At 37.0% G+C, this 26,374-nt stretch overlaps 1 protein-coding gene across 5 annotated transcripts in view; it reads left to right on the top strand.

Moving 5' to 3' along the window:
- The window catches only part of EPM2A (EPM2A glucan phosphatase, laforin), a 345,250-nt gene that overhangs the window by 69,193 nt on the left and 249,683 nt on the right, over positions 1-26,374 (top strand). For 4 of the 5 annotated variants that reach the window (XM_024357451.3, XM_001161292.7, XM_054686379.2 and 1 more), the window contains exon 3: positions 25,731-25,972. The exons of the other annotated variant lie outside the window; for it this stretch is intronic. In XM_024357451.3, coding sequence (XP_024213219.1) covers positions 25,731-25,972 — 242 coding nt within the window. The remainder of the gene's footprint in view (positions 1-25,730; positions 25,973-26,374) is intronic. 5 annotated transcript variants of the gene reach the window in all.

The raw sequence follows: 26,374 nt of genomic DNA, 5'->3' as shown, positions 1-26,374 counted from the left end.
ACTGCAGATTGTGAAAGGGCGTTTATAAAACTTTACATAGGAATGTGCCTCATCTATCAGGTTTTGCCCCTTCTGTTCCCCTTTCTTTTCTTCTCTACCACTGTCTTGATTTCCAGTCTACTTCTTTCTCGGACCCGCACCCGACTTTGTTTTTCAGGGCCTCTGTTGCTGTGCCCTGTCTCCCTCTCTAACCTTCTCTGTCTTTTCTTGTCCTCTCTTCCTATTTTAGTGCCCTTTCCCCTTTTCTTTATTGTCTTCTTGATACTTTATTAACTGGCCACGATATGAGATTGAAGTCCAAGTCTAAACACATATTTAAAACGTTTTGTACTGTGTTCTAAATATGCTGATTAGGTGACTTTGATCTGCTTTCATTCTTTTCATTCAGCAATTTTTTAAAAAATTTATTATTTTATGTTATTTTGTGGCAGAGTCTTGCTGTCTCCCAGGCTGGAGTGGAGTGGCGTGATCTTGGCTCACAGCAACCTCCGCCTCCTGGGTTCAAGCGATTCTCCTGCTTCAGCCTCTCGAGTAGCTGGGACTACAGGCATGCACCACCATGCCCAGCTAATTTTTATATTTTTAGTGGAAACAGGGTTTCATCATGTTGGCCAGGCTGGTCTCGAATTCCTGACCTCAGGTGATCCGCCTGCCTCTGCCTGTCAAAGTGCTGGGACTACAGGCGTGAGCTACCGCACTCAGCCAGCAAATGTTTTTTGAGTGCCTACATTTTGCTAGGAGTTAGATATTGGAGTAAAAAGTTAAACAAGGCTTAGTGTCTCCTTCAGAAGCGAATAGTCTCATGGTAGAGACAAATAAAATATGTATTATTGTTCCCAGTATTGTATTAGGTATTCTTAAAGTTTTTCAACTTCAATAATAATAAAATAAAATGGTATTTGCTTTTATCACAGAGGTATTCTTCACTTTGCTTTCCCTTACATTTAGACAAGTCCACATTCTCAGGATAGAGCTATGGAGATCTCTTTTCGGCCTGAATTAACAATACCTGAGGAATGATTTTGGGTTAGATATTGGGGTACAAAGTTAAACAAGGCCTAGTCTCTTCTTCAGAAGCTAATAGTCTCATGCTAGAGACAAATAAAATATGTATTACTATGAAGATCTTAATATCGTTGTTAAAAGATAATTTTTCAGAAAAATTAAATTTAATAGAGTTTAATTGAGCAAAGCATGATTCACAAATCAGCTCCCCACCTCCCACCTGCCCTAGCCTGCAACCAGAATAGGTAGGTTCAAAGCGATTCTGCTACATGGTTGGATGATATTTATGGATTTAAAAAAAAAGCAAAATGAAGTATAGAAAATGGAAGTAAGGTACGGAAACATCTGGATTGATTACAGCTTAGCATTTAGCCTATCTGAACACAGTTTGAACAGCTGGGTGCCTGCGATTGGCTGGAACTCTGTGGTTGGTACAAGAGTAGGTTACAGTCTGTTTACACATCCAGTTAGGTTACAGTTCACTATGCATGGGTAAACCTTTAGGACAAACTTAAAATATGTAATGAGGCAGCTTTAGGCCAAACTTAATTTAACAAAATTAAGTGACTTTTTACTTCTCTGTGATTTTTCAACTTATTTTCTTTAATTGATCTCTAGTTTAAATCTTGCTATATTTAGTATGTGATTTGCTTTCACAAATTTAGTTAATATTTAATTTTAAGGAACAATTATTTTTTAATAAAGGGAGAGTTGATGGTACTTAAAATTTTATGAAGTAAGGAAATGAACAAAAATTGTATTTACCTCATATTCTGATTTTCTTATCCTAATAAAATCTTTTCAATAATTATACTGTTGAAGTACAGAAAAAGCCTTCTGGGTAAAGTACAATGCTGCCTCAAAATTGTGCTTTAGATTCTTATCATTATTAAAGAATCAAGTTTCATAGAGTATTGGGTATAGGACTGTTGCTTTGCACAATTCCAGAGTGTATGATTCATGCAGTAGTTTACGTGAATCCTCCCACCCTATCCCACCCTATCTTGTGGGAATATTGGTTGGTTAATAATTTTAGATATCACACAGAAAGTTAGTGGGGATTGTAATATTTGGATTAACATTTACTTGAAAATTTTATGGTAAATTTTTTGACCAAAGACATAGTAATAGCTTCTAGGAAGTGACCTATATTAATCATTTTTAGTTTGTAAGTCAAGTGGATGGTATTCCTTCACATCTCCTTTGAAACTATTTGAATGAGTTAACTAACGCCTCTTATATCATTTAATTCTCATGCATATCCAACTTTACAGCCTGAAAAATCTTTCTGGAATTGCTATATGAAAAAGTATCTAAGCCTAAGGAACAAATATTTATAAACACAATAGGAAAATGGAGATTTCACAATAGGAAAAAAAAGTATAGAAAGGCAGCTAATCCACTGACAAGACTAAGAGTTAATATTAATTTATTTAAAAATCAAAACCATTTTTGAGATTTGAATTTTAAATTTAGAAAACTACTGTGTCTTTTCACTACTTTAACTTATAAAAGCAAGATAGATTTTTTTAACTTATTTTGATTTGTGAAATAGCCTTAAAAGGCATTTGTCATTCCAGAGTAGATATTTTTGTCTTGCTTATTAATTTGTATTTTAATGAAAATAACATAACTTTCATCTGGTATTCAGTGAACTATGCTATTACAGAATAAGACTGAAGTAAGATCTTTTGGTTGTATTTTAAATGAAAAGAATAGGAAAAGCATCCACTGGGATTTCTGCTTTTAACAAAAACAACTAAATCTCTGATAGAAAATGTCTCAGAGTTCTAGTAATAGTAATGAGAGACAGAAATAATGAGTTTAGGAGCAAAAGTCACATCTATTGTGCTGTAAATGGTAAATTCAAGCTACAGATCCTCATTAAAAATAAGAAGGCCATGAATTTAACAAATGCTATAGAGTGTAGAACAGGTCAGTCATTGAATGGAAAATATCTATAAATACAATGCAAAATAAATAGATGCTAAAGAATGACTGCATGCGTGGACAGATGCAGGCAGTATTTACTATCTAACTTGGCTTAAAGTATTTTATCTTGTTGGCCTGACTAATTTCTTCAACTTATTTAAAGATATTGTCTTGGGCTGCTTTCTTGCTAATGCAGATAGCTTTTTAGGGGGAACATTAAAATAGTAAATACAGAGTGCACATAAAGGTACACATAGCTAGTGTACTGAGAAAAAAGAAGGTAATGAAGTTTTATTCCAGACACTTGAGCAAGCAAACAGTCTTATGATATACTAAGCTGACGGGAGGTTGGTATTATCACTTTAGGACAAAGTTGAAGGGCAGTCCAAAGAAACGCATCACCTGAGTGCCCATAAGTCTGAGTTCAGCAGACTCTGGGGACAGAGATTGTAAATCTTCTACTGTCTTAAAAGTGAAATGACAGTCTTTTGATTAGAACTTGAAATTGTTCCTTAAAATGAACTTGAAAATATTAACAGTAGGCTGCTGTGTGTTCCTAAAGTTCTAATAAAAATCTGCCCTGTGGCAGCCTCTGACCACCACTGACCAAAGAGGTTGTTAGAAAAATGCCACTTGTATTGAAAGGCACATCTGTTATTACAGAACAAATAATTAAGAGTGACTAGCATAGAAGAAGGAGGAAACTGAATAAAGGAAACAGAGAAGATTATAAATGAAAGAAGACTAAGGTCAGAAAGAAAAATTAAATAGAATCTAATAGTGAGAATAAATCCTGTCAGTTAAATAGGAAGAAGAACCTTTGTAAAAAAATTTTTAAATGCATGCCTGGAAAAATAATCAGAAGGATTAAATTTTTCAAATAAAAAATAGGAAAAGGCCGGGTGCAGTGGCTCATGCCTGTAATCCCAGCACTTTTGGTAGGCTGAAGTGGGTGGATCACAAGGTCAGGAGTTCCAGACTGGCCTGGCCAATATGGTGAAACTCCGTCTCTACTAAAAATACAAAAATTAGCCAGGCGTGGTGGTGCTCGCCTGTAGTCCCAGCTACTCGGGAGGCTGAGGCAGAAGAATCACTTGAACCCAGGAGGCGGAGGTTGCAGTGAGCCGAGGTCCTGCCACTGCACTCCAGCCTGGGTGACAGAGCAGGACTCCATCTCAAAAAAAAAAAAAAAAAAAAAGGAAAAATGACGGGCTTATTTTTTTCCTTATTATAATTTCTTGCTCTTCAAATTTCATTGTTGATTCTAAATCTGTTATTGAAATTCTGTAACACGAATTCTGCCTGATTTTGTTAGTGAACACTGAAAAAATTTCTAGCTTTTCTTTAAAAATAAATAAACATAAAAGCAAAGAGAATATTTTATCTTTAGTAGTACATTTTCATTTATAAGACTGGACAAATTCCATGCTGCCAGACCATTAAAGGAATTTAAAAGAGTCTTGTAAATCAAGAATTTTTCCAGCACTTCCAGTACTGTAGTTGGTATCCTGAGAATAAGAACATAAATAGATATGCTGGGTGAGAAAATGATCCCATTCAGCTTCATACAACTCCTTTGGCAATAGCACTATAATCATGTCAACCGTTTTCTATGATGTTGACATCATGTCATCATGTTGCCAAAACCTGATATTGATCAAGCCCTCTCTCTAATGCCACCTCTTCTGTGAATCCTTCCCTGGTAATGAGGGTAGAGATATTGTTTGTTTCATTCACTGTTATATGCCAAATCTCAATGTCCACACTTTGCTTACTCGATATTAAAGTTACTTAATGATGCATGTTAATTTTCCCATAGAAAGACTATATGTTAGTTTCAGGGCCCACTAGGGTCTAGGTGCTCTCCTGTGGTGAGGTTTGCAGGAGTTGGTGGAGGGGATGTGGACTGCTGGAGGTCTCTCACTTACCCTTTCTCCACACTGTGGAGGCTCTCTGGGCTCCCATCTGGCCTGAGCTGGCTTCCTGGCATCCCTCTCCTTCCATGTCTCCAGTATTTCCTGTGACTTCTCTGTTGAACTCAAGTGTTCTCTCTTAGATGCTTTATTCAAAATGTGATTAGCTACTTGCTAGTTTAGTTTTTCTTTGTGGAGGAAGTGAGTGCTGGATGTCTCTAGTCAGCCCCCTTGAGGCTTCTCTTCCTGTGGCTTCATTTTTATCATCATTATAGATTTTTGAAAACTAAAGATATAACTTCTGTACTCTTGCATATTAGTGGATTTTTTGACTTGCTCTGAACATTTCCGTTTCAAATCTTGCAGAAAATATAGGTCTTAGATGAATCTTTGGATTGCATTTTTGGATCAAACCCCTGAAGATATCCAGTAATAGAAGTAATACAGCCTCAAAATACTTTCCAAACACTAAGAACTAAGCTTATTTCTTGCCTTATGATATAGCTAATTCCAGGGTCACACATTCATGTATTTATAACTTACCTTAAAAACAGTGTTCGAATTAGTGAATGCTAGTGCTCTGTTATGTTCCCTTTTTTTTCCACCTAGTATATCCTTTAGCTTTTTTGGGACCATTTCAATAGAAAAAAACACACAAAATATTTTTATCTATGGCAATCCCTGAAGAAACTCTTATTTAAAGCTTTAGGAATGTCTAAAACCTGACAAGCAACATCCTCTTCAGGTACCATATTTCTCATGAATTTTGGCCCTTTTCATATTAAATTATTATTTTTAAAAGTAATTTTGTTTTGTAAATATAAAAACATATTACGACTTCTGCCTTTCAAATATTATTTTAATATTATTTTAAAGTTCACTTTTTTGTGAACTTTTTGACATTAAGAATTATATCTTATTTACCTTTGTATCCTTGCAACCTATTTCAGTGCCTGGGTACAGAGTAGATCCTCCAAAATTACTAAACAGTTCTTTGGATTTTTTTCTTGGTCATAGAAGGTACACGCAAGTAACTTTTACATACTTAATAGCTACCCTGCACTTCTCTAGGTCATTTGGACAGAATCCAACATGTACCACAATAGACATTTGGGCACTTAAATAGATATTATAGCATATAATGGTCAGAAACCACTGGAAAAGCCAATCCTGGTTTTTTGTTTTTTTTTTTTTTTCCACAGCAAAATCACACTGTTTGAAATACCAGGATCCTGGAACTTAGAAAAGTCTAGATTTGTTACAGTGTCAACAAAGCATGATATGTGTTTGCTTGTGCTTCCACATGGTCACACACACAAATTCAACAAAACCAAATCAAACAAAACGATGCGTGCATTTTTGGGGTGTGAAAAAAACCACTCACAGTCGTAAATAATGTACACTCAAGAAGCTGACAGTCTAGGGCAGGAAATAGACTTATGAACAAATACTATCATCGGTAAAAAAAAGTCCAAATTTGTACAAGTTCAACTTTATACAAGTGAAGTAAGAGAATCTAGAAACACAGAAATATTAACTGAAACTTCAGGAGCCTTGAAAAACAATTTTATTGAAATACAGGACTCAAACTAAATGGAAATAGATTTTGTGTTAATATTAGCAACTCAGTAGACAGTTATCAAGCCATAAGCTAAACTCTCCATTTTATTTTCTTCTTAAACTTCCTTTTACATAATGAGGAAGTGATATCAATGAACAGGTTACTTATACCTACCGTTTCTGCGGAAATAAAGGAGTTAGAATCTAGATCAGGTATAATGAACTTGACAGACTTTGTAAAGTTCTGTAGGCAACTGGGAATTTCGGTTGGACTTTGAGTATGGCAGATCAAAACTTTTTTTTATTTCCTACAATTGAGAAAATTTTCCATAACACAGAAAGTGAAATTAGTATGTTTTTATTTCTGCTGCCTAGTCCTGAAATGATTTTCTGCTTGTCTGTGCTTTAATACAGTATTATGATTACACCAGCCTGACCAACATGGAGAAACCCTGTCTCTACTAAAAATACAAAATTAGCCAGGCATGGTGGCACATGCCTGTAATCCCAGCTACTTGGGAGGCTGAGGCAGGAGAATTGCTTGAACCCGAAGGCAGAGGTTGCGGTGAGCCAAGATTGTGCTCTAGTCTGGGCAACAAGAGTGAAACTCTGTCTCAAAAAAAAAAAATTGCATAGTCTGTGTAGAAAATGTTAAAATTTACACTTAATAATACATATCACTTGATCAATAGATATACAGTGAGTTCTGAGATCAGGACAGTGGAAGATAAAAGAAGTTCAAGAAAAGCTCACTGCCCTACTGGAGCTTACTGTTTACTTAAAATGATAAGGCATTAAGGCCTGGCTATTTCAGCAGCAATATATAAATTAAATAAATCTAGACAAGATCAGAAGAGCACCTAGGAGGCCGCATGTAATATGCATCTGTGAGGGTTAATTTTATGTGTCAACTGGGCTAAGCCATGATACCCAGATAGCCAGTCAAACATTATTCTAGTGAAGGTGTTTTTTAGATGAGAATAATATATAAATAAGTAGACTTTGATTCAATCAGAGTACACTCCATAATGTGAGTGGGCTTCACTCAATCAGTTGAAGTCCTTAAGAAAAGACTGACTTCCCCAGAAGAGGGAATTCTGCCAGCAGACTGCCTTTGGACTTGAACTGCAGCTCTTCCCTGGATCTCCAGCTGCCAGCCTACCCTGCAGGTTTTGGACTTGCCAGACTCTGTAATCATGGGAGTCAATTCCTGAAAATAAATTTCTTTTCCTAATATACATATGCACATGTCCTATTTGTTCTTTCTCTGGGGAACACTGATTGATAAAAAAATAACAGTTGAGTGCTGTATTAGTCCATTCTCACACTGCTATAAAGAACTTCCCTGAGACTGGCTAATTTATAAAGAAAAAAGGTTTAATTGACTCACAGTTCCACCTGGCTGAGGAAACCTACAATCATGGTGGAAGGAAACCTACAATCATGGTGGAAGGCAAAGCAGGCATGTCTTACATGGCAGCAGGTGAGAGAGAGTGAGCAAGAGCAGGGAAAACTGCCTTATGAAACCATCAGATATTGTGAGAAATCACCCCCTATCACAAGAACAGCATGGGGGAAACCCGCCCCCATTATCCAATCACCTTCCTCCATCAATACGTGGGGATTACAGGTCCCTCCTTCAACAGGTGGGGATTATAATTCAAGATGAGATTTGAGTGGGGACACAAAGCCTAACCATATCAAGTGATGTGGCTTGAGCAGAAAAAAATCAGCCAAAGGCTTGATGATTATTGTACATCTCTTGTCTTACTTTCTCTTTCCATATTTAATCTTCTTTCCTAGATGGTGAGCTCCTAGAGTTCAGTGGCACAGTATCAAGTTCTGATATAGATAAAGACTTGGAAAGGGAATATCTTTTAATCCTTATATTTAAAGCAGTCAGAAATTAACATACAAAGAGGTAGGCTGGTCATCTAGATTCCTCCCTTCATTGGTTATTAGGAGGACTTTTAGAGGCTGCAGGCAGTTCTGTAGAAGCACACTACATGAAAAGCCTAGATTTCACTCTTCAAGAGTTGCAAGACACTGTAGAAATTGCTTCATGTCTCCACGCCTGTGTTTCTGCTTGTAGATTAAGTAAGGTAATAGAAGTTCACGTACCCATGAAAATAGGCCAAACTAATCTGTGCTATTTTAAGTCAGAATAGTGGTTATCCTTGTGGTAATTACAAAGAATATGAGGGGAGTGTTCTAGGGGCTGGCAAAAGTTCTGCTTCTGGATCTAGGTGCTGGCTATATGGATATATTAGTTTCTAAAATAATTGAGTGGTACTCATGTATTTTTAATGTATATTACATTTTAGTACAAAGTCTTTAAAAGTTCATATGTTCTGTCTTGTAAACACCTTCAGAAAATTGACAGGATACAAAAATTCTAATGTGTCACAAGGATAACCCAAATTACTTGTTGCAGCATTTCCTTTCAACAGTTTCCATCAGAAAATTAGAATCCCATTAACAACAAACAAAAAGAGGTGGCAAAACAGAGGCAAAGAAAAGCAAAAATTTTTTGAAGTCCATTAATTGATTTTCAGTAGATCCACCTAAATTTAATGTGTTAGGTCTTTGGCACTATCTTTATTTTACTTGTTAATGTTTAACTTAAGAATGCAGTGAAACCAAATGCTTGTATTTGTAAAAGTGCTTTTCGGTATTTGTTAAAACATGATGGAAAAACTAGGTAATAGCTGTACAGGCTTTTTTATAGGTCATAAAAGGAAAAAATAAAATATCTTATAAGTAAGTTTGAAGCTCCACAGCTCCTAGTCAGAAAATTGAATTATTTAGTGTTTCAGTAATGTGATGGAGCCATCCTTCTTTTATGAACAACAAATATCATGCCAGTTGCCTACTTTAAATACCAATGAGAAGAGGGCGGATAGAATTTTCACACACAGACATTCTTGGAAATAAAACATACAACATCTTCTGCAGACCTCCCTTTGACCCGTTTAATAAAATAACAGAATCCCAAACTAGGAAATATTTTTCCTAACCACCTGAGTAGCTGAGGGGCATCCTTATTGAGGGTGTGTTGGTCTCTAGGGCTGGATATCTGTATATCTTAGCACTGTTAATCACTGCTACACTTCCCACTCCTTTTTCTCTTTCAGTTATTTTATATTCATGAGCATTCTTCTTTCTTTCCTCATGTAAATCTAAAAAGTATACCGTTTAATTCCTGATTTCTTTGAATTAAAATGCTGGATACAGAAGGCATTTCGTTAGTACCTCACTCAATAATTCTGGTTGCAGAAACACTGTGCGTTGCTAAGTAGAGGAAAAGACTCTCAGGACCAGCTTCCTTTACGTTGATAGAAACAGGTGTTCTCTTTTAGTTGTCAAGTCAGCTCCCTTCTGAGAATCTTAGATAAGTGGTCCAAATTACATCTAAGAGGAAAATTCGCCAAAGCATAATTACTTTTCATCAGGGTGCCACAAATAATGAAAGGAAAAGAACACTTGAAGTATATTGTAGTCTACTTAATCACCATCATTTTAAAAAGCTGATGTAGAATTCCTTACTTCAAGACAAATTGTATGGCTTTGGTGGTAAATTAGGCATATTTTCTAAACACTAAATTATATTTCCTCTAATTCACATTTGGCTAAGAAAAGCTGACTAGTCTTTGTAGCAATGGAATATAAGAGATAAGGTTTGCAGCTGCCATTTTCAAACAGTTCATTTTTGTCTATTCTTCAATTGCTTCCTGTGTTTCTATTCATATTGAATAAAATCCCTTTCTTTCATGTTAAGATAAATTTCATCAGGGTTGCTATCCATGCAGGATGCGGCAGATTCTTTACTGCACCTTGTCTTTCCATTTTCCATTTCCCACAGCCCTACCCAAGAGCTAAATTTGTGGAGAGCAAGAGATAATTAGCATAAGTAGAAATTGTAAAGCTTTGCTCAACGATAAACAATTGTCTAGCACAGTGCCTAAGAAATTCTGGTTATCAGAATTTTAGGTAACATTTATCTGCCTTTAAGTGATGTTTTAGAACTGAATAATTTTAGTTGAGGCACAGTAGAAAATCTGAGAGTGATAAAAGTAGGTTTGACTACAAGGTTAACCACTGATTAGATATGGAGAAGTTGCTTAAGCTCTACAGAATTTGGCTTATTTATAAAATTAGCATAATAATACCTATCCTTTAAGAATCAAATAGCATAACAAAAACAATTTCCTAGGATTGTACTTGATTAATAGTAGTAATTATAAAGGACATCTAATTTTTTTTTTTGAGACAGAGTCTCACTCTGTCACCCAGGCTGGAGTGCAGTGGCATGATCTCTGCTCACTGCAACCTCTATCTCCTGGGTTCAAGTGATCCTTGTGCCTCAGCCTCTCGAGTAGCTGGGATTACCCGCATGTGCCACCACACCCAGCTAATTTTTGTAATTTTAGTACAGACAGGGCTTTCACCATGTTGGCCAAGCTGGTCTTGAACTCCTGACCTCAGGTGATCTGCCTACCTCGGCCTCCCAAAGTGCTGGGATTATAGGTGTGAGCCACCGCACCCGGTCAAGGACATCAATATTTTTGAGAAGGTATATAGACTATTGGGGAAATGAGAGGAGAAAGTGCTCATCATACAAAAGCATCTTTAACCAGGGCCAAAGCCTTCAAGTTGCCTTCTGTTTTCCTAATTGCTTTCTGTTCCTTCCCATCAGCAGCTCTTCTATCTGTGATCCTCATCTTTTATCCTTTCCAGCAGATGCTTATCCTTATCATTGAGAGCCTCCACCCCCATAGATACTTGCTCGTTGTACCCTGTATTTGATGAACGTTTCTTTTCTCCCTACAGGCAACTGGGTAGATGGAATAGAAATGCCCATTCATAACTTAAAATTTGCCATGATGATTAACTTACTATGGGGTAGAGCTATGGGTTTCCCGACACATTATACATCTAAGGCAGGGATCAGCAAACTTTTTCTATAAAGAGTTGGGCAGTATATATTTTAGGCTTTCTAGGCTAAATGATTTCTGTTGCAACTACTCAACTCTTTGCAGTGGGAAAGTAGCTGTGACAATATGTAAACAAATGAGTGTGGCTGTGTGCCAATAAAACTTTATTTACAAAAATAGGTGGAAGACTGAATTTGGCCCATGAGCTATAGTTTTCTGGTCTCTCTAAGACACAGAAATGAATTAAATGATGCTAGAGTTTAAAGGGGCATACCAGTCATGTGGTCCAGGTTTCCCCAAAGAATGTTCCCATAGAGAGCTGTCTTCGCACAACCAAAAGCTAACTGGTCAAACATATTTTTGACGTGTTACACAGTTTGCCCCCATCATATAGGCTTACCAACACATTAGTATTCTTAAGTCCCTGACTTTTTTAGGGTATAATATTCATAATAGGATAGTAACTAATGCTTTAATACTGCTTGCTAAGCGCTCAGAACCATTCTAAATGCTTTTACCTATATGATTTCATTTATTCTCACAATGCTGTGAGATATGCATTAATCCCATTTTATAGTTGATGAAGCTGAAGCACTGAGAGGTAAAATACCTGTCCAAGGTGACATACTTAGTGGAGCCAGGATTCAAATGTAGGCAGCCTGGCTCCAGGGCTCCAGCTCTGAGCCACCTTCCTACCTCCATGTCACATCTCGAAATCTATGAGAATTACTGTGAAAGCTGGGAAACCACTTATTGAATCCAGTTCTCTCAGTGTACACATTAGAAAAGAGAGGCCACGAGAGGTTCAAATGACTTTGCAAAGGTCACAAGCATAATTAATAACTGAGATAAGTCTACAAATCAATTAAATCACTACTTGGTACTTGAAGAAATGCTTAAATGAATCCTTTATCAAGAAAGAAAATCCTCTGAAAATGAATAATCACCTCTAACTTCCCTTTTTCATTCAGATTTTTATGACCAGTTTCATTTCAATGAGGTAAATAAATACAAAGCTTGATATTTAAAGGTAGAATTTTTTTTCACTTTTAAAATTCTGATAGGCAATCCCCCAACAAGGGGAAGATGACACATCTTTCTCTGCAACTGTGATCTCTCTCCCAGGCTCTGAATCAGTGATTCCTAAACCTTAATGTACATTAGAATCATTTGGGAGTGCCTAGACAAAATGATTCTGGGTGCCACGCCACTGCCTCAGATATTCTGAACTTAATTGAGGATTTAGCAGAGATATTTTGAAGGAGACCTCCAAGAGATTCTAGCATGTAGCCAGGGCTGTGAACCACTGCTCTAGAATCACATTTGTCATTACTACTCAACTTGTCCACCTGCGTTAACAGCTAACATTTAAAATACTACGTGGCATGAAATGGAACTTATGGTTATGGTCCATGGGTTATAATTAATAAAAATGTGAGTATACTCCAAGCATGAATGAAACTTTATTGCAGATGAATTGTATGGGTGGCTGTAATATTCAGTACATTTTAAGTGAGACCTTTGGATTGACAAACACAGCTGCAGAACTAGACTGACCAAGGACTCGGGATTCTGTTAGGTTGCTATGAATCTCTCTGGTTCAAATAGAGGCTGGTCTCTACCTTTTATGTGGCTGTCATAATTCAAGAGACTTAAGGTTGAAGAAAAAGTGTTTTGGAGAATTAGGTTTTGCCACCATCCACCACCTATTTACAAGTATATAATCATTTTTAACAGAAGACTTTAAAGAAGAAATAATGTGTAGTAAAAGAATTTAGCATAGAAATAGACCATCTATGAGAACAAATAGAATAGAAATTACCAGGGATTTGAGGCGGTCTAATTACTACTATTGAACACTAAATTTGTCTTTTTTCTGGCAGTTAAAGCAAGAAAGGAAACATGTTGAGTTACATAGTTTTATATTCTGACTAAAAACAGCTTTCACATTTGTCTGCAGAGAAAATTGTTATTTTGAGCTAAATTCAACAAATAATTTAACACATACATCCTTGGGATAAAACAGTTGACAATGTCTTCAACACAGTTTTGTGAAAGTCAAAGAAGTGCTTTTCAATTGGTGATAGCTGAATGAACCCTCTAGAATATCTTGAGTTAGTAAAGTCCTTCCTTCTTCCCTTCCTCTTCCCCTTTCACTTCCCCTTCCCCTTCCCCTTTCCCTTTCCCTTCCTTCCTGCCTTCCTTCCTTTGTATTTGCTTTTAACTATATGCTGGATGCAATGTTAAGTGCCGTGGGTACTGTGAGGAATAAGATAGCATCCTTGTTCTCTAGGAAGTCACAATACAGACGATGAAATGCTTAAGAAAACTCATAATTCAGAGCAAGAGAGGCCAGAGCCTGAAATAAAGATGTGTTATTGTTTGCACATATCTTTACAAAGGTATGTATAAGATGCCATGGGAACACAAAGAAGCAAAGAGCGAAGTGAGCCTATTGGAGATCAAGGAAGATCAAGTAGGCTTGGTTGAATAGATGAGCAGGGGAATGCAATGGAAGATGTGTTCCAAGAGGAATGATAGCAGAATAAGGGGAAGGGAAAGGAGAGTGCATGGCTCTTTAGGAAAATTACAAATATCTGCCCTAAATTGAGGTTCATATGGGGGACATGGGATTAGTGACACACGTAGGGGTCAGATTCCAAAGAGTCAGGCCAAAAGATTGAACTTTATATAAAAGCGATGGGTATTCAGCTCAGTATTTTAGGATACGGAGTGGGTTTCACATGCTTTATGCTTTAAAACGATCACTCTAGTGACAGTGTGTAAGGGAGACAGACTGGGAGGTCATTTTGGAGGCTGTTGATATAATTCACTTCTTAAGGGTTGTGAATCTGAAGGAAAGAAATAACATTCTACAAGTCTTTAGGGAATTGACTTTTATGGTGGGCTAATGACTCTGGGGGAAGGGATAGGGAGAAGACAAGCGATGTTTCCTGGCTTACATGACTGGGTGGCTGTGGCACAATTCCTGGAGACTGGGAACCACAGAGAAGAATCGTGCACGTTTGTAGGTGGGGAGCAAAGAGGAGGAGAGAATGAAGATGAGTTCATTTGACTCTAATGGGATAGGCAGGAGAGAATTCCAATAGAGGGTTGAAGTCTGAGCTAGAGATAACGGATTTGGAGTTTACCAGCATATAGATGACAGTAAAAGCGATGTATGTCAGTGAGATATCTAGGAGTGTATAAATTGAAGGGAGACCAGAGTTTGGAACTCTAAGAAACACTCACACTTAAAAGGCATGTGAGGGACACAGTTTATGAAGGGGACGGAAGCATGGTAAGAATAAATGTGTGTAGGGTAATAGGGTGATCAGTAGGATACATGCAATCACCTAGTGATGGAATTTTCAATAGAGAATGAAAGGAAGTGTATGTGGCCAAGTGCAGTGGTTCACGCCTGTAATCCCAGCACTTTGGGAGGCCGAGGTGGGCAGAACACAAGGTCAGGAATTCGAGACCAGCCTGGCCAACATGGTGAAAACCCATCTGTACTAAAAATACAAAAAATAAAAAATAAAAAAAAAAAATTAGCCAAGCGTGGTGGCACGTGCCTGTAATCCCAGCTACTCCGGAGGCTGAGGCAGGAGAATTGTTTAAATTCAGGAGGTGGAGGTTGCAGTGAGCCAAGATCGCGCCACTGCACTGCACCCCTGGGTGACAGAGCAACACTCCATCTCAAAAAAAGAAAAAAGAAACTGTGTGTTAAATTGTCAGTGAAACAACAGTTGTGCCAGGTGGGACTCATTAGGTGCTGGGTCTCTGGCTGCTGGAGTGAATGCTCTTAATAAGAGTCTATGGATAATTTACATTGTTTAAGGGAAAAATTAATTAGATATCAGAAAATTTGAGAACCAGACTCTTCTCGTTAGATGAGAACTCCAAGCTTAGATGAGGTTTCCACACAATTAAGCACAGTCGTGAATGCAGAATAAATGTCCTTAAAAGTTTTGCCAGGGCCGGGCACAGTGGCTCACGCCTATTATAATCCTAGCACTTTGAGAGGCCGAGGCGGGTGGATCGCTTGAGCTCATGAGTTCAAGACCAGCCTGGGCAACATGGCGAAACCCTGTCTCTGCAAAATATACAAAAATTAGTGGTGGTGCATGCTTGTAGTCCCAGCTACTTGGGAGGCTGAGGCAGGAGGAGTGCTTGAGCCTGGGAGACAGAGGTTGCACTGAGCTGAGATCACACCACTGCATTCCAGCCTGGGTGATAGAACCAGACCTTGTCTCAAAAAAAAAAAAAGTTTGCCAGGATGGTGGCTTATCCCTGTAATCCCAGTGACCTGCGAGGCTGAAGCAGAAGGGTTACTTGAGGTGGGGAGTTCGAGATTAGCATGGGCAGCATAGCAAGACCTCGTTTCCAAAAAAGTAGAAAAGAAATTACCTGGGCATTGTGACACATGCCTGTAGTCCTACTCAGGAGGATGAGGTGGGAGGATCACTTGAGCCCAGGAATTCGAGGCTACAGTGAGCCGTGATTGTGCCACTGTACTCCAGCCTGAGCAATAAAGGGCCCCTGTCTCATAACAACAACAACAACACTTTTGAAAATATTGAAACATTTGCATAACATAAGATGGAAATGTGAATGTCCTGGGCTATGAAATGTGGAAGAGACAATTTTAGTTGATAAAAATTTAAGATCAATTTTTACCAATTAAGCACTTCACTCAGTAGAAGCTAGGTATGCTCATTAGAAGAGATGATCTTAAATAAAACTGTATTCTGAAGGTCTTGCCAGGATGAATTAACTGCATACAGGAACATGTGTAACCAAATGCACTCATGACGATTAGAGTTGTTTGAGAGATACCAACTTAAATATGACAGTTTCAGTTTGGGTGGGATTGGTACTTAATTCTCCTTGTTAATTGTATTATGCTACATGTCTAATTGCTAATTTACAATCTTTCCTACTTAGTAATAAAGTAAATAGATCAAGTATTACTGACAAGTATCTGTTTTCCCATATCTATGGATCCTCAGGATCCTTGGGTAATTTAAGGAGGACAGAGGCCTTTCTGATTTTCATATCCTTGGTAGGTAGTAGCTATCATGACTTCTCTCTCATGTCATGAAGTATACTCTTTGTACTCTGACTTCAGGATGAATGAAAGAAGCAAAACTTCCCAGGGATTTGGGAAGCATCAATATTATAATATTTTTAATTAAAAATATAATATTTCTCCTCTGTTCCTGCCATCCTAATTACTCACATCTCATAGGGAAGAGGAAGTGTTTCTTTGTCTTTCTAGAACCTTATCTAATTTTTGACATCCCTGACTGCAGCACTGCTAATTGTGTCAGTTTTCAACCATTTAAATTATTTGATGCCCCATAAATTTTAAGTCTTATGTGTATTTTCCTAAATTTTCAGCATCCATATATAAAAAAACTTATGCAGCTTTTCAAAATATAGCACAATTTTAGGCTTCTATCAGGAGGTCAATGAGCACTGTAAATAGTAGAAAAGGGGAATGATTTAGAACCAAGGAAGGTGATTCTGTAAACACAACCATTTGGTTTCCTGCAGCTTGCTCACTGGGAATTCAAGGAAAAAAGGCAAAAGAGATTTTAAAATCATCTATAGTTAGTAGAATTTTTTACAATAATGAGCCTGGTTAGTATTAGCATTAACAACAGAGATACAATGCTTGTCTTTCTGTTTGCTTTAGCAGGAGGATCTTACTTAGTTAACATCCCAGTATAGCTGAACATTATGAACTGTACTGCACCATTGCAATGTATAATAATATGATAATAGTATTTAGATTAAATTATTAGAGTATTTGTTGATACTCGAACTGTGGTCCAAGGGCCAGCAGCATGGGTGTTACATGGGAGCTCGTGAACATGCAGACTCTCAGGCTCCAGCTCACATGTCCTACATCACTATCTACATCTTAGCATGATCTCCAGATGACTCATCTCCACATTAATATGGGAGATGCAGTGGTCTAGATGAATAATAATCATACACCTATCCAAAACTATTTTTTTTTCAGAAAATTATAATGTTGTTGCTCAAAGTACTTAATGGAATCCCTTTTTATCCCAGGAATTCCTTGTATTTCAACAAATTAAATAGTTGGCAGTGAAGAAGACATTAACATTAAAAAAGGAAGAAAATCATGATATTTTCATTTTCCAACTGTCTTGTTTTCTAAATTCATTTTTGTTTTGGAGCTGGAATAAAGACCCATAAGTCCAAAGAATAACTTAAAAAATCTATTTAGTGACTTGATTACATAAATCAATCTGTTTCATTGTGTACTACTTTGTCTACAGTGGATATTTCTATATGAGTTAAATTTAAACCATAAATTATAACATGAATTAAATGTAACTCATAAATTACCAGTTAAATTTAACCCTTAAATTTGATGGGCTACATATCCAGTGTATAAAGTTTTTACTTCAATCAAACCCTACTTTATTAACATTTCCATAATAAAAATAAAGATTTGAGGGAAAACAAAAGGAATTGAATAGCTTGATATTATCAAGTTTTGGGCCATATGCAGGCCATTAACATGATGCCTAATAAATAAAATGTTGATGAACTCTGAGTCTTGTAAAAATATATAGTAAAGAAACTTGTAGATATTGGTTTTATTGAGAGTAGACCTGATTAAGAAAATTTAGATTATCATACTGCTTTAGTAACCTTGGGGTCATGTTTAAATCTTCTCTTTTCCTCAACTATTGCATCCAATTAATGTGCAAGTTCTGTTGGTTCTACTGCTAAAGTACATCTTGAACTTATCCACTTCTCTCTATCTGTACCACTAACTGTATTCTGAGCCATCACCATCCGAAAGGTCTTCCCTCTTCCTCTCTAGTCTCTGCTACACCTGCTACCCAATCAAATTTGCATATCACTGCCAGAGTCACCATTTAAAAGCTCTAAGTCCATGTCACTCTTCTACCTAAAAACCCTTCATTGGTTTTTCATTGCTTTTATATTAGTATATAAATTCCCTAGCATATCAATAAGGCATTGCCTGGTCATTTTATATTTATCTCATTCCATATTCTTCCTTGTTCACCACACTCCATGTCCCTAGGTTTCTCACAGTTCCTAAAGTATACCTGACTCTCGCTTTAAAAAGGACTTTGGGTATCTGCCTCTTCTGATGTCAGATCTGTTTTAATGTCACCTTTTCAGAGAGCACCTTCCTGTCTTATCTAAAATCTCGTTCCCCTGTAGTTCTCTATTTTAATTCCATGTTTATGTCCTTAAAAGCACATTACAAATTAATTCTATCTAATGTATACATTTGGTAAATGTATTTGTTTGTTGCCTGTCTTCCTCAAAGAGTGCAGGCTCAAATGAAGGCATACTTTGTCTTGCTTACTGTTGCTCACTATTGGTGGTTGAATTACTGGCAAAAAGCAGGCATCATTTCATATTTGTTGAATCCACAGATTCTTTAAAACAAATACAAGAAAAGTCACATATTTAATTTTTTATTCCTTGGTCTTTTGTGCTTCCTAATTCAGTATGCAAGGGATTGATTTTAAACAAGTCTTTTCAAGTTCACTAAGTAAAAAAAAAATTAAATATGGCATTTTAACTTTTCAAAGAATGCTCAGCATTGGAAACAACATTAACAAACCAATAGTCTATTTTCAAGGCACATTTTGTTTAAATCTGTATCAAGGTAACCAAGTCGTAGCCTGGTTATTTGCCTCAATCTTTGTGCTGCCTCATGATTGACTTTAAGGAAGCAAAGTTTGCTAGTTGCCTTATTTACAATTATAATCTATTGACACGGCATATAGATCAAATTTCAGGGCTATATGTGCTCAAAAACAAGAAGGCCAAACTCTCTTGTACTCAGTCTTAAGAAGTTGTCAGTCTGCGAGACTGTGCTCTTACATCAAGGGATTCTTCATTGAGGTTCATTCTCTGAGAGTCATGTAAGAGGACCCAGGACTATACCACATTTATTAAACCTAGACACCCCAGAACTTCAGTACCAAATCATTAGATCAAGAAGGGGCCCACGTATTTCAGTCATTTTAGTCGGGGTCTGGTGATCTTTTCCCTCATGTGGGAGGTGCGCAGGTGATAGATGGAAGGACATCAGTGAAGGAAGGAAGAAGGGTAGTATTGTGTAAAGAGAGCATTTGGGAACTACCATCAAATGCTAGTTGTATTTGCAAGAATTCCAAACATCAGGATGAATGGTGAAAAAAGATCTATTACAATGCTTTAAGGACGTCTGGTGTATGGATATTTGAAAAGAGTCTGGATGATTGAATGACTCTATTTTAAGCCTGAATGTTTAGACTTTTATTGGGTTGCTAAGGCTGCTTTAACAAAGTGCCACAGACAGTGTGGCTTAAACAATAGAAGCTTATTATTTCACAGTTCTGGAGGCTGAAAGTCTGAGATCAAGGTGTCCACAGGGTTGACTCCTTCTGAGGGCTGAGTGGCAGCATCTGTTTGAAGCCATCTTCTCCCTGTATCTTCACATTGTCTTCCCTCTGTGTCTGTGTTCAAACCCCCCTCTTATAAGGACACTAGTCATTTTGGGTCAGTACTTACTCTGATGACCTCAGTTTAACTTGATCACCTCTGTAGAGACCCTGTCTCCAAATACAGTCACATTCTGAGTTCCTAAGCGTTAGGACTTTAACATAGGAGTTTGGGGAGGGGGACACAAGTCAACATAATAGGCCTTTATAATTAATGATATGGCATTTCATAATATGGAAAATAAAAGAGCATTTTGTCAAAAATTATTTGCTTTCATATGGCTCTAAACTACGTAGTACATCCCCAAAATGTAAGAAACGAACTGGACTTACAGAAATTAACTTGTGCTCTATATACATAGTGTATGACTCATAAAAAACTATAATAAAACTATGGTTTAATAAAGAAGCTAATTAGTATCACTTTCTAAATTGGAATTTGTCTTTGAGTAGTTATTCAGCCTCAACTGGAGCCTGTTATAAGCACCCTTTTGGGGTAGAAGTTTGGCATTGATAACTTAACACTGGATGCTAGAGGACAAATTTTCAGCAGAAGGAGCTGTATGTGCTACTGAAGCCTGGAGCTTACTAGAGGTTGATTTTAATGTTTCTCTTGCTTTCCCACTAATGAGATCTAAATTATAGGACTGATAGACTTTTTTTTCCCTTTACTCATTATTTAAGAGCCAGTTCATATTTTAATTTCTCATTGAATTGCCCGTAAAATATTAAATAAGATAAATGCAGCACAATTATCCAACTTAGGAAATGTGCTTTTTTTTCTTTCCTTTTAAATTCTTAGCTGGGTTTTGTTAAGAGCTTCAGCAAAATCGATTTTCTCTATTTTTTGAAATGGTGCTCCATTTGTATGGCTAGGAAGAGGGCACTGCAGTTCAACAGTTGGAGTCTTTAGGTGTGATAAATAAACAAAAGCTGGTTCCATTATTCCTGTGGTTTTCCTCATCTTTTTTTCTTTCGATGGACACAAAATAATGCTGATTTTCACCTTTAGGAAAAGGTTATTCTGCCATTTCTCATGGCCATTAGTGATGGAAGCTGTAATGTGAAGTCCGTTGAATGGACTTGTCTCCCAATACCTTTTGTCTTTTAGACACCCACTTCTGTCGATACCCTGTGGTGATTTTTACAAAGTGCTTGGATGGTCATTCTGTCTGATGTGCCAGTGAGGCTTCCTTTGACTGACAGTTGAGCGTCTGATTCATACGCTTCAGTAGCTGTTGGACCACAGGCCCAAGCCTGATGGGTGAAACAAATACCGTAGTATTATGATATGATTACCTGGAACCACAAATCCAGATTCACTCAAATGAATTAAATTGATTTTGATTTGCAGTCTAAGAAAATAAGGTTCCAGAATGTCAGCCATCTATTCTTTCCCCTGGTCTTTAGCTAAGTTGTAATACTACTAGGGTAGATTTTATTTATGTATAATCTGATTATAGCACAGCAGAAATAGTCAAAACCCTAGTTAATAATTTTTTTTCTACAAAAGTACATTCTTATGCATAGGACTATATTAAATATTTGTCGTGGCTCAGAAGTAGATTTAGTTTTGACCAGTTAGAAGGTACTGTGCATTAAACACATGGATATACATTGTCTCTCATAACAAATAATTTCTCACTCTAGGAATTATTTGTAGTCTTGACACTATTTTTTGGACAAAGATAAGAACTCACCTTAATTTGTAGATATGTCAGACTGAGGAAGCCCATTTTTTCTCATCTCCATATTTTTTACTGATATTTAAAAAAGATATTGGGCTCTATATATTAAGCTTCTCTTACATGCATATGGAGACCTTGGACTGGTGGTCCAAGGTGGTGGTTCTGGAATCTGCTGCTTACACAATCTAGTTAATTTCTAAACAGACCAAAAATCAAAGAACCTACAGAATTATAGGCCTAACTCCCAAGCCTCTCTATAAGTATCTCTGAGGTGGATCCTGGTAATAGATGTTTTTATAAAAGTACCTCATGTGACTTGAATGCATAGCCAGGTTTGAAAACTTCTGTCCTGAGCTGACTGAGTGTCAATACCCTGTTGGTTTAGTTGGCGTCTCTTTACCTCCAAATAGTCTATAGTGGAGCTGCCAGAAATCTCTTGAGTTCATGATTGATAGTGGATTATTTATGAAACAAGTCTCTGGAAGTTTTATGATATAACTTATAATTGTAAGCTATAACTTCTATTCCATTATATCTTTGAATTTTGGTATGCCTTGCATTAAAACTACTCTTACAGAGAATTTTTATTCTCTAATCTCATATTTCAACAGGCTTCTTTTCACCCTAAAAATCCTGATGTTAAAAATTGTTTAAAATAACATTGATACCAAAAGAAGACTAAAACTGAGATGAGATGAGTAAAAATGAATTTTTAATGGTATCAAATTATCCTCTTTTGAATGGATAAGTAAAAGTTTAATTACTTTTTAGAAAGCATATCATGCATCTTGTTACCCCCAGTGAATCCTATAACTAGAAATATATCACCTACTTTTGGAAAACAAACTGAAATAGGATGCACATGAAGGGCACTTTAGCTGTCTGATTAAGCAGAATCCATTGATGTGTTTGTTTCCAACAGGCCCAGTCTTTGTCTCTGCATCCCATACAATGATTCAGTACAAATCACTTTATAACCTTACTTTTCTATCTTTCAATATAGTGTTTGTTTTCAGAGTTTATCTTTAGTTATCTGTCTCTAGGTTTAGAACATCTTGTTTTAAAGTAGCAGAAATTAGTTCATACTCATTTCTTAAATATGGACTCTGACTTCCACCATGTCTGGATGTATATTTTAAGGGCTTATTTCCATCAGAAATGTTATGTGTGAGATATATGTGTTAAGCTACTGGCTTTGGGCCTGTTTATCTTTGACTTGTTCTGAGTTTCCCTATCACCTTAAAAACATTTGAAGGCCAGGGCTGAAGGATATGATAGAATAACACCTCTTTTAGCAACAACATGTGACTCTATAGACTGACTCTGGTTTGGGATATGCTGACTCTGATTTCTTATATTGCAGGCTCAAATGTCCTAATTTACCCTTTGTGTATCTCTATGAACTATTCTTGAGCTTTTATGCAATCCTGTGTGAAAAATCAGCCAGCCATTTTATTTTGGCATTTACCGACTAGCGAAATACTGACTAGTACCCACTCAAAGAGTGCAATATTCAAGAAAATGCTGAGTGGTATTTGGATTTTAGCTTGCCTGTCATGAAATTCTCTTTAATATTTTACCAGTCCTCTTTAAAATTTTGCCAGTTGAAAAAAACAAACAAACAAACAAACAAAAATTACTGTCTTATAATAGTTTCTATTTCTTGGTTATATAACGGAAGTGTCCACTTCCCTCTTTTCCAGCTTAGGAGCTTTAGTGTGCTCAGTTGAACCCCAAAGTATACATACGTGAGCCCAGCACTATCACCTCACTAGGCATCCAGCAGGTCCCTGGGTAAGGGATCTTTGAAAGATCTGGAAAGAGGGATGGGACATCTAGTTAGAGGCAGGTCTCACTCAACAGCCAGAGGGAAGGGGCAATCAGCAAGTGGGTGTGACGTTTCCCCCTGAATACTCAGCTATCCAGGTCCTGATGAAGCTCGGCTCTTGGGCACCCTGCAAGTGTCCTTGCTCAAGGTCTTTCTCTCAGTACACTGGGTCCAGTGGAATATCTAAGAATTATCTGGATCCAGGGATAAGATGAAGGCCTTGGATTTCATGCCCCTCTTTTCATCACCATTAAGTCTTTTGCCATTTCTAACTTTTCTTTTATCATTTTTTTCCCATAATAATCCTCAATAAAGATTTCTGCAAGGAAATTCCTAATAACCCTTTAGAGAAGAACACAAGTAGAAAAAAAAAAAAAGTTGTTCTTCTCCTGTAGGGGAAGCAGGGCTCAGGCTTTAGACAGATAGTGCCAGATCTTATGAGATAATTTTCACTGATTATGGGTCATGACCACATTAGAGGATTAGTTAATTGGCTTCTCCTGTTAACATCAACAATGACAACCACCACCAAAAGGAAAAAAGCAAAAAACAAAAAAAGCTAGCTTTCATACAAAAAAATAGGGTATCTTCTACTCTGTAGCATTCAAATGAAGAATATAGGAAACAATGAAGAATTAACTGAATAATCTTTACAATGCAATGCAAAGTAAATTACAAAAATAAGTAAATCACTATAGCTACACATGAAATCCGCTTGCACTTACTGTGCATCCACGGTTTCAGTCCAATTCAGGTACATTAATTGTATTTATTCCTTACAAGATTTTTATGAGTTATTTTTAGACCCATTCTAAAGCTGAGTACACCAACAGGTTAGAGTTGATAAATAACTTGGCCTAACATCATACAATTGTTACTAAATGTTATACGAAATCTTTTTTTTTTAATTTTTTTTTTTTTTTCAGACAGGGTCTTGCTCCATCGCCCAGGCTGGAGTGCAGTGGTGTGATCTTGGCTCATTGCAACCTCTGTCTCCTGGGTTCAAGCAATTCTTAGGCCTCAGCCTTTCAAGATAGCTGTGATTACAGGTGTGTGCCACCACGCCCAGCTAATTTTTGTAATTTTACTAGAGACGAGGTTTCTGCCATGTTGGCTGGGCTGGTCTGGAACTTCTGGCCTCAAGCAATCCCCGCCTCAGCCATCCAAAGTGCCAGACTACAGGCGTGAGCCACTGCGCCCAGCTTCTTTTTTGGTTTTTACATTTTTCCTTTTGGCTGTTGTTGTCAACATTGTTAACATGAGAAGCCAATTGCCCAGTTCTCTAATGAAGATCCACCACTGTCTTTCTAAAACTTGAGTTCTGCTTACCCTACAGGAGAGAATAAACTTTTTTTTTTTTAAGAGATGGAGTCTCACTCTGTCACTCAGGCTGAAGTGCAGTGGTGCAGTCTCGGCTCACTGCAACCTCCGCCTCCCGGGTTCAAGCAATTCTTCTGCCTCAGCCTCCCCGGTAGCTGGGATTACAGGTGTCCACCACCACGCCTGGCTAATTTTTGTATTTTTAGTAGAATTGGCCAGGCTTGTCTCGAACTCCTGACCTCAGGTGACCCGCCTGCCTTGGCCTCCCAAAGTCCTGGGATTACAGGTGTGAACCACTGCATCCGGCCAGATAAGCGTGTTTTATGTTTTTTCTCCTTGGGTTCTTGTCTAAAGGGTTATTAAAATTTTTCTGAGTTTTTAACTTTTTCATTTCATTATTTTTTTCTATAATAAACCTCAATGATAATTTCCAAAAGGAAACTATATTGCTATTTCTCCTTCTTACCTTGCAACATTAGATGAAACCTATAGAACACTGCTAGGTACTAATGGAATTAATGTTGATTCTGATCTTATTAAAAGAAGTCTGTTGTTTTTTAGCTTCTGTTCTTTAGCATATTTTAAAAGTCTCATACTATTTGAAATATTTACATAGACTTTTAAACTGGAATGCCTGCTGAAATTTGTTTTTCAGAATTTATTTATATAATTACAGGAATTTTCACCTCTAATTTGTTAGCATTTGAAGTCTATTGATGGATTTTTATCATGTGGAACCATATATGCATTCATGGAATAAGTACAACTTGGTAGACTTATTTTAATATATTGCTTGATTTGGTTTGCAAATGTCCATTTCCTGGCGTTCTAGTTAATTGAAATACTTGCTTTCCCCAAAGCAGCAACACCAGTACTTTTTCTTTCAATAATAACATTGGTGTTCATATTCTAAAATATCTAGCTTTTCCTGTGCCAGACTTAAAGGTTAGTTATATTTTAATACTACATGTTTTATGCAGCTCCTTAAACCTCAAATCAGAACAACACTAGTGATAGTTGTCTCCATATGTTCTCATTAGAATTCTACCAAATATCTGGCTGGGTAGCTGCCCTCGTCAGGTGGAACATGTAACCATCAAACTGAAGCATGAATTGGGGATTACAGCTGTAATGAATTTCCAGACTGAATGGGATATTGTACAGAATTCCTCAGGCTGTAACCGCTACCCAGAGCCCATGACTCCAGACACTATGATTAAACTATATAGGGAAGAAGGCTTGGCCTACATCTGGATGCCAACACCAGATATGAGCACCGAAGGTAAGGATCAGAACTGTTCTGCCTCCTTGCTGTGTTTCAGAGAAACCCTTGCTGTCTGTCTATCTATAATTTAATATCTTAAAAATGAATGGTAGAAATGGAATAAATATAAGATTTTAGATTTAATATATATAATACATATGTTTTGACACTGTGGCTAAGATTCTGTTTAATGTGGCTTCTTTGTTTATTCATTCAACACATATTTATTGTGTATGTACTGGGTATGCGGCATTATGCTAGTAGCTAGGAACACAGCAGTAAAGAAAGACAGGCACAACTTCTGCCCCCACGGAGTGCATTGTCCTATAGGGATGGCAAATGTTAATCAAATGACTAAAAATAGAAGTTTAAAACTGTGATGAATTTTTTGTTAGAAAAATATATAGATATTGCTATGAG

This window comes from Pan troglodytes, chromosome 5 (genome assembly GCF_028858775.2).
Source record: "Pan troglodytes isolate AG18354 chromosome 5, NHGRI_mPanTro3-v2.0_pri, whole genome shotgun sequence".
NCBI lineage: Eukaryota > Metazoa > Chordata > Mammalia > Primates > Hominidae > Pan > Pan troglodytes.
This window is presented reverse-complemented; position numbering and strand designations above follow the sequence as displayed.